Here is a 14949-nt window from a genome sequence, read left to right as displayed (position 1 = left end):
CCTGTGGTTCTAACAGCGATCGCAATAATAAGATTGAGAATGAGACGAGGTTATCAACATCCAGGCTGCTTTTTATAGAACGTTTTGATAAAGTTTCATCGGATTAAGATGTATGTTGGTCTGTTCAGGTTAGGAAGACCAAAGTTTCAAATGTGTGTGAAGCGAATGACAAGTCTAGGAAAGTCAGCAATCAACTTGTATTTTGCTCTCTACATATATTTTGGAGATCAAATCCATCTGCCAATTTAAACATAAACATGAAGATCCATTACTGACAATCAATCGACATATCCGAAACGCTGAATTAAAGCAAGGAAGAACTCGACAGCATCAACAAGAATGACGAAGGGACGTAACTCTAATGTCAAACTTTCATTTTCGTCACATTTGTTTATGTCTTTGAACTAAAGTTACAGAACAAAGGAAAAAGTTGTGGAAGGGTCGTGTGAGCGAGACAACGTGCAAGCGAGAGAGAGAGAGAGTGGGGTGGGTGGGAAGAACGAGAGAAGAAGAGAGAGAGAGGGGAGATCAGCTATCACTGCTTGGCCCGGCTGTAAAATTAATATCACCATAAAGACGTTTAAATGTTCCATGGGGTGGGTATGAATGTTCACTGATTATCCGCGCGTGCTGACCTCGCATACGTTGCACGTGAACACATGCGGGCCAGGCTTGCAGGGAGCAGCGGTCACTTCCGCAAGGGGCGGGTAATTAAGGCTCTCCAAAAGTGACAGGTTCCCGAACTTGACACATTGACACTTACGGACATTCATTATTTGCAGACTTCCAAATGTTCATTTGGCCCCTTTGTAGTCTCTCTGACGCCGACGGCTCGTTTGGGTTTGATCGCTGGAGTCGGAGTAAAGATGGCAGCACCGGAAATATTTAAATACGAGGCCAGTGTTTTGCATGTTAGTTGCGTAGCAAAAGTACCACCAGTCGGGTTTTATCTTTTTGATGGAACTCTGAATTTTCAAAAGGAACTCTTAGTTTTTTTTACGTTGCTGTCTCTTTATTGATATTTTCCTTCTTTTATTTAATTTTTTTTTCAAGAAACTTAATCAGCAGTGAACTCATCTTTTGGCAAAGATGTGGCAGGGACTATAGACTTCACACGAAGTTCTGCCACGGGTCTGTTCTACGCATGCGCAAACAACCCAACAAGATTGTTAACTAACGAACCATGGCTTCATCAGAACGTTTTCTTCAGCCTATTTTTTTTTTTCAAAACAAAATCCTGCATCCAACCAAACCCAAAAATCTAAGTCCTAACGCTCTCGAATGTGAGCAAAACACACAAACATACGTGCTCTTCCTCACAAGAAAAAAAATTAGAACGTGTATGCCAATGAAAAAGAAAATAAGTATGCAATAAAAACCAGAAGCATTATATTTTGATTGCTGACTATAAAAACACAAACTAAATGACGGTCTGCACATCCGTGGCAAAAATAGTCTCTATTATATTATTATATTTCTCTATTATCTATTGAACCACATGTGTTTTGATAATATTGATGCTATCTTTCCATCGGATTAACCGCAAGTTAAAAGGATCCCAAAATCAACTAGTTTTAAACCAGTTTCAGCAAGTACATGAAACGTTTGCATCAGAATGTTCTTGTTTTTATACCATTGCCGACAGTTCAGCCATCTGATCGTTCTCGGTGATGTAGTCCTTAATAAGGATGCTGAGCAAATGGTTAATGAAGTGTAAGTGTAAGACGGCGCCGACTACCAAAAAAAAAAAAAAAAGAACGGGTGGTGACCCGAGAATAAGTCCTCCGGTTGTCGATGTACTTGTCAGTCAAACAATGACAGAGGCGAGGTGAAAAAAAAAAAAATGCGTGGCTGTCCATGTCGAGCGCTGACTTTGGATGGGTAGGAGGGGACCGTATGATCACCCGGATGATCAGATAACCAAAGAATTTAGTCACAAACTATTTTTGTCAGCGTGCCAAACGGGGTGTAAACATCTCCAGACGAACAACAGGTCCCGTCTTCCTTTCAGCTGCAGGACACCCCAGCTGTTTAAAGAAAGCAGAAGTGTATAATGCTGTCGTCGCGTGCCATCAATGCCACTGTTGCCTTCTTTGAATGTCTGCTGCTTTTGTCCCCCATACATCCTTCCAACGGTGTTCTGCATGAGTACCTCTGATTTGCATATGTTCATTAATATCACTGAAGACATCAATCAGTTGATAAGAACCACTGATTTTTCGATTTGGAAATATCCAAAAAAACTGTCAAGAACAAACCTGGTGTGAATAGATGTTGGCTGTACTTGACTGAGACATTCACAGAGACAGACTCGTGTCTCAAAATGTGTTGGAGAGTAAGTGGACATTAGTAGTTCAAGTTCACCGCCCACCAGTCCCTTCTTCCTATCCCCTACCTGACCTTAAGGTACCTAGGATTGAATCTATTTGACAGCCTCCATTGTGATGATTTCACTGCCTTCGAAACTCCACTAGGGGTCGCTCTGCATTCGACGACGACGGTGTCTCTTTACCGTGAGTCTTCCACACGAGTAGGAAATAGCCTCCCGTAGAGAAGAGCGCAGAATTAGCTACGGTTACATTGACGGTTACTTCCCGTGTACACTGCCCTCTACAAAGGGAGACAATGGCCAGCAGGCGACGTCTGGCGGCGTGCCTGATGTGTCACACTGTGGCTGTGTCTCGGTCGCGCCTTTCACGGTGTGGCGGTTGAAACGCCGCAGACATGAGGGTGAAAAAGCGTGTCCGATGGAAAAATCCAAAAACAAACACTTGTCAAAGGGCTCCCACTCGCGACGAAAAACTGCAGCAAAGCGGCATCACTCTCGCGCGAATGGCTCCGTGAGTGACGTCCAGAAAGATGCGGTGTCCGGTGGAAACACGCCATGTCGACGGTGCGAAAAAGAAGCTGTCTGCTGTCGTCTGCTCGTCCACACCTAGCCCTCTCGTCTTACATTACGCCGAAAGGTGAAACTGTGAGGCTCCAGTCGCCTTCCACAGCTGGAGCGAAAAAATAAAGGGCTGAGCCTGTCGTAATTAAATTTTTGTTACAATTCTTTTCGGAACAGTTAAGCACTCAGATGACCTCCCCCTTCTAGCGTTTCGTGCACTGAATAGTGACATTCTACACCCAGCTGACAATTAGAGGCCGTTATGTTAGACTCTAAGAACATTTTTTTAATGTCTGTAAGCTAGTGGAAGATTCTGCTTGCTGAAGATGCAGCTGCCTCTTTATCCAAAACAAAACAAAACAAAACAAAACAAAAAAGAGAGCGAAAAACAACAAACAAACAAAGAAAACCACCGTAAGAAAAGTTCAACTGTCCATTGTCAAAATTATCACAAACCAACAGTGTAAACATACTTCATGCACACAGGATACAATGTATGTAAAATGCTCCATTAAGTTTTTACCTTTGACCTGAAGGGAAGGCAAAACTTGACGAATGCAGCAGCTGAATTATTTTTTTTCCAGAAATGCCCTTTGCTAAGCGGAAATTCATCATTGAAGAGGGCGTTGTCCGAGCCGTTGTCCGAATCGCTGTCTGCCTTGTTCTTGGAGCTGGCAGCTCCTCAACAACCGTGTGGGAGAACGCTGTCCGACAACGGTAAGCATCCGTCAAGGCTGAGCTCGGTCCCTGGTGATGTTCAGCATCTGTCTGGAGAAAATTTCATGAGCACCACCGTACCATGTATATCGGGGTAAGACAATTAAGCAATCTCCGGTTTACCGATGACATCGATCTGATGAAAGGCAGAAATAGTTGCACGGTCTCACAAATCTGCCACCAGAGCCAGTGCAAACGGGATAAAGATCAGTTCAGACAAGAGAAAAGTTATAATGAACACTAACAGACAAGGAAATCCAACGGATTGCAGCACACAGCGTGACGTTTTCTAAGGACAACAGCTGCAAGGCAGACATTTGACAAATAATAACAGCATCGATAGCAGCGGCGGTGAGGCTGAACAAGATCTGGGACAGCAAATTTTAAGCTTCGTCACTAAATAAAAACAAGTCCATAGTCAATCCAATTACGTTGTATCGTTACAAAACGTGGACTTTGGTAGCCGAGAAGGAGGGAAAGATCCAGGCATAAATACTCAGTGATTCAGAAGACTGTACCGAATCTTTTACAAGGAAAATAAAACGAACAAGCTTATATGTCGCCGTCCTGGTCGGTACCTAGAAACCTCTTGTCGTTACCGTCAGGTTGCATGTTTGGTTTCCCTACCTGAGACAGTTTCCCCAGGGGAATATGGAAAGAAGATGCCGGGGCGGAAAGCAAACGAAATCATATCCGCCAGATGGAAGACCTACTAAGAGATGCTGAGAACCCTACTGGCGCTGCTGTGTCTCATCGTGTCTCCCCGACGATTGTCACTGTCGGGCTTGCTTCGAGTTCGATCGGTGTCACGAAGTGATGATGATTAAGTTAATACGATTAATGACTTGTTATTTTTTAAAGTAAATCTATTGATATAATTCAGTGGACTGGAATTAGAAAATTACTAATACACAAAAGAAAATTACTTCCATCAAAATCAAATTATTTAAAATAGTATAAAATTGTCATCTAAGGATTTTGCAATGTATGCTGTTATACATAAATCAAAACATATATTAGCATATCCACGCTGGGGAGGAAGAGGGTGAGAGAGAGAGAGGGAGAAGCTAAATACATTCTGACAATTATTGATTATGAAAAAATGAATGCAGGCGGCAATGCAATGTTAAATTCTTCTTCACATACTGGCGTGTGTGTGTGTGCTAGCGCGTGTGTTTGTCGGAGATGAGTGGGTTGGGACTGTCTCTCACAGACAAGCCAGCAGCTAAGGCTATATCACGGGCTCACGGCAAGGTAGCCAGCCCTGTAAACAGATGCCATAAGACGGAAAGAACAGCATGCCCGAGCACAGAGTGGGGAGATGGGTAGGAGAGAGAGGAAAGGCGGACAACGGGAGATAAATCTCTCTAAATTCCGATGATCGGTTGCCAAATGAGTAACGCATTTATTCCCCTTTAAACCGATGCTCGTCGTCATCCTGCGAGTTTGATTTTGCATAATATTCGGAATACAGGTGTATAGACGACAGTCCGTTGCTCATCAATCGTCTTCATTTGAGACAAAAATCTGTTTAACAAAAATATTAAAACAGCCCTTAGTATGTTCATTCTTAAGAATTTTATGAAGTCTTAATGTCTAAAAGTCTGACCTAAAAGTGACATTCATAGATATTTATCCCTAAGATAGATTTTTCTTGGTAGATATGCGCATTCCTCGTTCAAACATTATTTATTACTGATTCGCACACGCTCAAATCTCTAAGCTTTCTTCTCGTCTCGCCGATCTCGGTGATGGTCTAACTAAGGGACGCTATTCGCAAGTGTTTTATGGCAAAGGGACATAACCCATAACTAAAGCTTCTGTATCTTTGCCCTCAGCTCCCGAAGTCAAATCTCTTACGTTACTCATTATTGAGGTGCCAAATTAACAGTCGGAAGTTAACTCTGGCTATTTACCGATGCATTTAATAATAAAGTTAATGCAATGACCTCTTCTATGTTAAAGTTTCATTAAAAATATATTAGCTATAGCACATTTTATAGCTACTTCACAAGCAGTACTAAGCAGAAGCAAATTTTCTGTCAAAGCCTCGCCTCGCACAATCCATGTCTGGTGTAGTAACGTCATAGCAAAGCTGATAATAGTACTTGTTCCAGCAAATGTCGTATGGTAATGACTAAAAGTGCGATGTCAGATTCTAATCTTTAATTTATTTACGTCTTTTGCAGATAACGTATGCCGTCATGTTTTCCAGGTATGTATCGGAAGCAAAGTTTTTTTTACCTTCAAATCACAACTAACAACACTACTATTTGTATATATTTGAAGAAATAAGAACAACAGTGTCTTATGTTTTGGTTGCCATCATTTTAATGTTTAACCAGGGATTGAGATGTTGTTATCTGAAACTGTATCTGTAGCATGAGTTTTTGATGCTCCAAAAATGTGAAAAAGAATTCCAGACTTGCTGAGAAATGTTTCTAATTCAGGTATTTTGTATATAGTATTGTTTATGTTTAGTTGTCCTTTACAAAGCGCATCTTCAGTGGGATATTTTTTTTTAGACCCATTATAATGCATGCTCAGATGGTTTGGATTGGAAATTCAGATATGGCTGGTTGTTAGCACACATACACTATTTAGTGGCTTCGGAAGATGCTCAGCTTTTGGGTGTGGAGGGGGGTCAAAGTCCATGCTGACAGTGAACAACATTCACATTCCTGCCTCATTATTTTTTTGTGTATGGGGGTGCTGCTCTACTTGCCCTCATTGGTTCCTATGCCACTGCTATTTAGAGAAATAGTGTGTGAATACTCGATGAAATGGATAAAAATACAAGTAAACGAAAGTAATGGAAAAGATGTAAAATTCAACTTGGTACTAAGGTAAAATTTACACATTCTAAACAACCAATGATAATTGCCTAGTATACGTAGATTTTTATATGCAGATTTGTTCTTTTTGGTTCCAGATCTTTACGTAGGCTTCAAGTGGTATTGCAGCATATGGTAAGTTTATATATATATATGTGCGTGTGAAATATGTATCCAAGTGTTCTTTTTTGTTTCATTTGTGTGTGCATATAGGGTATTGCTTAGGGGCCCCGCACTTTTGATTAAAACTGTGGTGTCGAGGGCCCTGCGGGTGTCTTATGCCTCGAGCCCTGTTGCTTAGAATCTCATAAAGAGTAGGATCAGTTTGAATCGTATCTATTTTCATGTCTGTTCATGTGGAAAAAGTTGAATGTTTTATAGGATGTTGTGTTTAATAAGAGAAATTACACAGTTCTCTTTCGTTTGCTTCAACGGTCTCATCCTCCGATGACGTCAACTCAATCCCAGTGTGAGCTGATGCAATGGATGGTTGGACATTGCTCATAGCCATCTTGATTGTTATCACTTATATATATCACTAATCCAGCTAACGACACACCACCGATCGCTTGAGTTCAAATCCTAACAATGATCGACACTTCCTGTACTTTGCACACACCACAGCCTTATCTATACCTTTAAATTTGTACAATGCACATAAAACGCTTATTATCCTGGCATTAAACCCAGCATCATAAAGAATTTTCTGGGTCAGTTTCTTTGTTTTGCTATTGTGGACTATTTTATAGATATATGCAAGCATAAGCATCTATTTTGTAAAGTTTTTTAAATCAAATTTTGGCATTTCAGATTTATAAGTTGTTGTTGCAATGAAGGTAATTCCTTCTGTCTTTAGAGGGTGGCACATTGCTCAAATCAAACTGGTGATGATGTGGTGTTTCAAGCAGTCAGAGACAAGCGAATCATCATCCTCAACAGGCCAAAGGCTCTCAATGCACTCAATCTTTCAATGATACAAAAGATTTATCCCTCAATGGTGGTGGGTGAACCCTAATTTTGTTTTATCTGTCACTAACGACCACACCAATCTTGAGTTTGCAATTCAGGTGCAGAATTATTTCTTGACAAATCTTTATATGAACTGCAGTTTACCCTGTCATTTCTCTTATTTTCTTATGTCTTCTCTTCATTGTTTTATGCACATGGCATCTCAGTTGAAGCAAGAAACAAAATATCACACCCATTTAAATTATTACAAACATAGCACTCTTGCGTTTCTCTTAAAGACTTTTCATTATTTCACAGCTTAACCAAAAGCTCAAAAGGAACATGCATTTCTAAGTATTTTGCCTCAGGAAAGAGGATGACAAGACAAAGTTTATTAACAGGTTTAAAAAAAGTAAACTTTTATCCTAGCAATGGGAGATTTAATTCAGTGGTGTCTCATTTATGTTACAGCAATGGGAAGACAATGCTGATGTATCATTGGTCCTCATAAAAGGGGCAGGAGAGAAAGCTTTCTGTGCTGGCGGAGATGTTCGAGGTGAGATGAAAAAGTATTAATGAAAGTGTTAGTTTCTTCCTTCTTGTTAACAAGTTAACTAATTTTCAACAAATGTCTATGTCAGTTTCATAATCACATTACAGTGATTTTGTTATGAAACCATTTCAAACAGTCTTGAGATAAAGAATAAACACACTGTGAATGCAAAAAGTGCAAGATCTTCCCCCTAAAGATTTTAGTCATTTTATTACTTAACCATTTGTCAGCCTGTCAGTGCAGTGCATTTACTGAGACTAAATGTTTGTAAAGGTTTCATTTTGATGCTTCATAAAATTTCCCCTTATTTTTTTATGTGTCAGTATATATTTTATTTCATGTTAAGCTTAGGAGACTTGCAGAGCACACTGAAGAACATGTTAGTGGTACAGATTTACATTCATTCGTGAACTAGAGTGACCAAATGTCAAGCCACAGAAACTGAATTTAGGTATTTTTCCAAACCTGAGAATGTGCATAAAGCAACCTTCATGTTGTTTGCTGTTTAAGCTGTGACAGAATCTGGTAAGACAGGAGGTGATCTGGCAAGGAATTTCTTCAAAGCGGAATATATCTTGAACTACAAAATTGGTTAGTCTTATGTTCTAAAAGTATTAGCTTGCTTTTGGTATTGGAAGTCATGTTCTAACCAATTTGAGAGGAAAATGGATAAAGAGACAAAAAAGTTTCCCGAAACAAGGGATGTTGAATTTGTTTCAAGCATTAAAACAGCTTTAGTTTGCAGCAGAAGAGGAACAAGATCAGTATAATGTTTTTATAGTGTGCCATAATACTGTGACTGTAGGAAAGCTAAGTAGCTGTATGTTTAATGGGCAACATTTTTATTGAAAGAAAGAAATATTAGTGGCATTATATTTAATGATTAGCAGTTGTAACATTTAGATGATGTCTTTTGTGTTTTCCATTAAATGTCTCAGTTTGTGATGCAGAAATTGAAATACTTTTTGTTCTACTAAAAGTAACTTATTCAATGAAACACTTAGCCCAATGCAAATATTGCAGGCACATACAGAAAACCATACATTGCAATTATTGATGGCATCACCATGGGTGGCGTAAGTGAAAAAAGAGGATTTTACTTTTCAAGTCTGTGTGCATGCTTGGATTCATTTGCACACTGCATGTGTGTGAGCGTGTTTGGGATGAATTTTGGTTGTTCTTTATTGATCTGAAGAAAGAGAGGTAGTGGAAAAAAAAAGAGAGTAGATGAGCTTGTGAACAGAGATAGGAAAAAAAGTGGCTTGAGAAATGCAGGATAACATGAAGGTGGATTTACAAGCACAAGCAGAAAACAAGAGTAAATGGAGAAAGGATAAATAAATAAATATGCTGAACTTCTTCATCATGTAAGTGCTTTGCTTAAACAGATATGTCAATATGTTTGGTGCAACAGTTAGCACCTGTCACCAATACAGTGAAAGCTACTGTCCTGGGTTCACCTTGGGCAGGTTCTTTCTCTGCATGTGGCATCTGTTTACAGGGCTGACTGCCTTACCATGATATAGTCTTAGTTGCTAGCTCAGCATAAAACACAAATTTCCCTGCTACTATGTCAATGTGTTTTTGAGTTTACAGGGTGTAGGCTTGTCTGTACATGGTAAATTCCGCGTGGCCACAGAACGAACTGTTTTTGCAATGCCTGAGACAGCAATAGGTGAGTATTGCCTCATGGAAAAGAGCAGTCTCAAAATAATTCTCTTGATATTACTCTTATGTACTCTAATTCTTTTAAAAAATAACTGGCACATCTTCTACAAAATGAATCATAGTTGCTTTATACAACATGCAAAGTGATAACAAAACTCAATGCACAATGTTTCAGCTGACAAGCAAAGTCACAGCGTTTTATGCACCAACAAAATCTAAAATAAATTTCAGTCTCAGTGGTAAAGACAAAGAACATGAAGAACATATCAACTATTGGCTCTTAGTGCAAGCCAAGTAGTTTGACTTGTGTATTTCTTTATCTTCTGGCTCATTAGCTGTGTGTGTTTGAAACATAGTGGGTTATTGTCGGCCAGTGTTTTAAATGTCATTTTTTTATTTTTTTTTCTTGGTGAAGACATTTTTTTATTTAAACATGGCATTATCATTTCTCTTATTTCAGGCACTTTGTACTCGAAAAAGTCTCCAATCATGTCAAACATACATGTCAAATTCACACCCACTTGAAATCCAATCCCATCAAATCCCTATACCACATACACGTCTGTACAGTACCAAACACTTTAAGCACACAATTCACTCATACTGGTATCTACATCTAGGTATATATAATTATATAAAATTATATCAGACATATCACACATATCACATATACACATTTATACTTAAATGTTCATATAGACTTAAATGGAAAAAAAAATCAGACACTTGTCATACACTTATACCCACTCACATACTAGTCACACGAATCGATACAGGGTTTCCTGTCTAAGAGTAAAATATGCATAATTTTTAAACACAGGGTTAAGGGGTATAAAGTTATTTACTGGGTTATTTAATAAATAGAAGAGGCATGTAGTAAGTACAGTGAGTCGTAGATGGTACAACTTTATACAGATAGTGGCATAGAAGAATTATTGTTGGTCAGCACAAAGAGTAACATGCTTTGGTTGTGATGCTACATTATAAAAGTGCTCTATTATTATTATTGTCTAGAACACATAAGCTGATCAGGTTATTGAACCGCTTCTCAATAGGTTTATTTCCTGATGTTGGAGGAGGCTACTTCTTGCCACGACTTGAAGGCAAGCTAGGAATGTTCTTGGCCCTGACTGGCTTCCGGCTTACTGGACGTGATGTTTTTCTAGCAGGAATCGCCACACATTTTGTTCCTTCTGAGAAGGTTCAGATGCAAGAGTTCAAGATTCTTTTAGATGAAAATAAGTGCATAATATTTAAAAACACACCTAGGTTATGAAATGTACCAAAAATTGGTATCCTTTATTTACAGACCTATTCACATATCCTGTGCTTTCTCTGCATATAAATCTCTTGATTTTTGTTTTGTTTATCTGGCAGCTTACTCAGTTGTTTGTTCAAGAGTTTTATTAAACAGTACATTAACCTGTCTCATTCCAGCTGTCCTCTTTAGAAGAGAAGCTAATGGCATTAGAAGATCCTACAGATACAAAAGTGGCTAATGTGCTGGATCGTTTCCACCATGAGGTATGTAATGTTGCTACTCTCAGTATTTTCCTTTAGCTGGAGATGAATGCAATTCCTACATGAGGGACATTTGAATCATAGTGTCATGAGCAAAGTTATAAATAACCTGTTCTAAAATAAATTTTTCAAAGCCTTCATTCTACCATAATCACACAATTCCGCTTTAAAAAAACCCAAGTGGAATGGACAAAAAAATTGATCTTATAAAGTAGGGTTGCACACAGTTACTGTTCCTTTTTCATCGGAGCATTTGTATGTTGCTACATCCTGTGATGATATTTTCCCACTATTATCATAAAAGAAGTAGCTAACCTTGGAAAATAATCAAAATCTTGCTGGAAATAGTCAAGAAAAGCCCTATCTTCTGCAGTATTTTAAAGAGTAAGTATTGCAGATCATTCTGCAGCTACTTCCTGTAGTATAATGATTGATTTAGAAATACAACTATTCAATACCCCTTTAGAAAGCAACATCTCTGCTGTGCCTATGATATTGCCATTGTCGCAGCATTTCCGAAGTTTCTGAATGGCAAATGGAATGAAAACCCTGCAAATTAGAACATTTTTTTCACAAAGTATGACAGACTATTGAGATCACACATCATAGACGTGTGCGAATAAAATTCTGATTTTCCCATCTTATAAAGTGTTTGAATATCTTGTTTGTTTTTTTTTAAACACAATGTCTCTATTGTCTGCTTCTGTCCAAAACAGGGAAAGAAATTTTCTTTTGTTGGGAGCTCCCATAAGTAATAAACTGAAAAGATACAGTCACACCTCACACATCTACACAGTTACAGTCAGACGCAAGCCCCCAGCAGCAACTGTCAGAGGCACATCAGGATTGTTGTATGAGCTATGGATAAGAAAACAGGTTTACTTGCAGGCTGGAAGGAAGGATTTGTCCAAAGCACTTTTCTTGCCAACAAGCTGTTTCCATCAGCAACCATAGGGGAGCATTTCGAAATAGTGATGCAGTGGGTGAGAGGAGTCTGTGATGATACTGATAGCTTTTAATCTGGTAGCCCTGATATATAGATCACTTCATGATCTATGTAGAAAGCCAATAATCTTGCTACCAGTCTTGACCACTCTCATTAAACAAGCTTTATCTTTGATGGAGAAAATGCTGAACCACCTAGATTGAACCTTTAAATTATAAATACTCTTGGTCACCTCGAAATGTATGAACAAAAGGATCGGGCTGCTGACCCTGAAATTTCTGTCTCCTCAGCAGGAACAAGCAAATTTCAAGCATAGGGGTCAAGGGCCACTGGTCTCAAATCATAGTTTTTTTGTATGCAACTTTTTTAGATGGGGATTAATGATTGAGGTTTTCCATAACTCATAAAAGAACTGACAGTTCAGGAACAGATGAAAGAAATATGTAACTATTGGGCTCAGCTGCTGGGCACAGGACATGAGTACCAGTTCTTTCTTAACACATAAATTAGTGCAAGTAGATTTTTATGTTTAAGGTATATGCTGTTTTGGGAAAATTGATGGCACATAGGTAAATGTGCTTCTCATAAAGACAGTGACAATCTGTTGCTGTGGGTTTGAATCTTGGCTCCGATTCTCCTCATGCTGATGATACCCACTCACAGAACTGACCTTCAGTAGTTTTCTCTAGGTATTCAGTTTCTTCCACCCTGTGCCTGCACATGTGCGATACATTTGATGCCCCCCGTTAAGCTGTGATATCATGCACATGTGTGGGTATTAATGTGAATTGCTTTAAGTGTGCTTCAATGGTGGGTAAAGGCACTGCATGAATAAGCAAATTTTTTTTTTTTTTAAGCAAAAGAGGGTGAACACTATCAGATGTCATATTCCTTTTGCAGAATTTTACAGAGAAAGGAAAGCCGTTTGTCCTGGCATCCCATATGGAAACAATCAACAAGGTGTTTGAGGCAGAGACTGTGGAGGAGATATTGCAGAAACTGGCTGCAGACAACTCAGAGTTTGCACAGAAACATCTAGCGACATTGAAAAAGATGGTCCGAGTCTATTTTCTTTGTTTTCAAAAGTCAGTTTACAAACACACACACACAAAACCACATGTATGTTTTTCATCTTGAAGTCTTAATTCACCTAGCCTATTGTCTTTTTTTCTCTCCTTCGGCATTCCTGGAAGAAAGCATCATTTTAATGTAAGACATTTAATGTGAGAATTAGTTCTCTTCACTATATTTGTTTTCAGCAACCAGGTTTTGTCTCTGCCATATGTAACACTTTGCTGCATTCATCATTGTTTTTATGTGTTTGCCTTGTTTTTCTTTCTTAAAGTCACCAACATCAATGAAGGTTACGTTCCGACAACTGCAGATGGGTAAAAAACTCAAACTTGCAGATGAGTTACAAATGGAGTATCGACTTTCTCAGAGATGCTTGGAGGATCATGATTTTTATGAGGGAGTTCGAGCTGGTAATTTTTTTTTGCTCCTTGTAGGTTTTTTTCCCCCAGCTTATTTGTAGTCTTTTCTGCACTGCACATTGAGCTGGCTGCACATGGGATAATGAATACTTCAAGTTCTTTTATTATTGTTCTGTCAGCAAAAGATTTCTATTTTCTTGTAACTATGTGGAGTTACACATGCAGATACTTTTTTTCATCTGTGTGCAAAGAGATGGCTCTTTGAGAGAAATGAGAGAGTAACATTTAATGTTTTCCTTTAATACTTTTTACACCTGTATTCTATAAAGGCTGTTTTATAAAACCAACCACATTGAAGTCTCCTTAATCTAAATGGTGTTAAGGCATTTTCAAACACATTTCTTGTCAAATGTTAAAATTTATCATGAAAGGCAACCACTTTATGATGTTCCCATTTTTAAAATGTTTAATCATCAGGACATGGGTTTTTAAGATATCCTTAAATATTTGTTCACAGTTTTAGTTGACAAAGACCAGAATCCCAAGTGGAATCCTGCCACACTGCAAGAAGTGACAGATGACAAACTCAACTGGTATTTCTCACCTTTGCCACCAGAAAATGAGCTTCATTTATGATGTCAGCTATTACTGTAATGGCAGATCCAAATCAAGTTTATTTGGTATTGCTTAATAGTAAAATTGCTGATTTACATCAGTGATAACATTGTAGTCTTTCATCTGATCCAAGAATCTTTTGACAAAATAATTCACAGAACTCCAGGCTGTCTGTGAGAATGACTTATAATCATTAAGTAACATTAACGCCACAAAGACAAGGCCTGCTATGGACTTTTTTGGCCTTTAGTTCTGGAGCTATTAGTTTTGGATTAAAAAGATAATGAAGTTAAAAGGGCACAGAGATGTGTGTGTTGGTGAAAGGAACTTTTATTGTTCATAAACATACAAGCTGATGATGATAGGTCTTCAAAACACCCATTTATAATTATTTAATTGATATACCTTGGTATAAAGCTTGCACCATAACGAAAACGTTTCAATGAAAAGCCAGAAAATATTAGCTTGGTAACCAACAATATCTAATTCATTATTCTTTTGCCCTGTGATCACATGCAGATGTATATAAATTTTATGCATGTATGAGTTAATAATTACAAGAATAAAATGTTAAAATATATGCTTACCCCATTTCTTGGGCAAGCTATCAAATAAAACAAATAGCCTTTTGCTTCATGTGCTGGACACTTTGGAATTTTTTTTTTAACTTTTTAAATTTCTTCAGCATTATGAAAGGTGACCAAATTAAGAGGTATACATCAACTAATGTTAACATTGTACAGTATGATATAGACAAAGGATCAAGTGAGTAACCAAAGAATGCGCTTACCATTTAGAGTAACAATAAATGCCTTTTTCTCACT

The 14949-nt window shown here is 38.3% G+C and overlaps 1 protein-coding gene across 3 annotated transcripts; it reads left to right on the top strand.

The window, feature by feature from the left end:
- The first annotated feature begins 5394 nt into the window (after positions 1-5394).
- On the top strand, positions 5395-14949 carry LOC112557052 (3-hydroxyisobutyryl-CoA hydrolase, mitochondrial-like). Of its 3 annotated transcripts, XM_025226646.1 has the most exons (13): positions 5395-5483; positions 5797-5822; positions 6540-6576; positions 7298-7441; positions 7861-7945; positions 8453-8533; positions 8966-9018; positions 9539-9617; positions 10666-10811; positions 11048-11134; positions 12978-13133; positions 13423-13561; positions 14028-14949. In XM_025226646.1, exons 2-13 carry the CDS (start codon positions 5812-5814, stop codon positions 14144-14146), a joined length of 1137 nt encoding a protein of 378 aa, XP_025082431.1. In that variant the 5' UTR covers positions 5395-5483; positions 5797-5811; the 3' UTR covers positions 14147-14949. The 3 variants fall into 3 exon arrangements, with proteins under 3 accessions (XP_025082431.1, XP_025082432.1, XP_025082433.1); XM_025226647.1 differs by lacking the exon at positions 5395-5483 and having other exon boundaries at positions 5567-5822; XM_025226648.1 differs by lacking the exons at positions 5395-5483; positions 5797-5822 and adding an exon at positions 5882-6057.

This window comes from Pomacea canaliculata, linkage group LG2, assembly GCF_003073045.1.
Source record: "Pomacea canaliculata isolate SZHN2017 linkage group LG2, ASM307304v1, whole genome shotgun sequence".
Classification (NCBI taxonomy): domain Eukaryota; kingdom Metazoa; phylum Mollusca; class Gastropoda; order Architaenioglossa; family Ampullariidae; genus Pomacea; species Pomacea canaliculata.
This window is presented reverse-complemented; position numbering and strand designations above follow the sequence as displayed.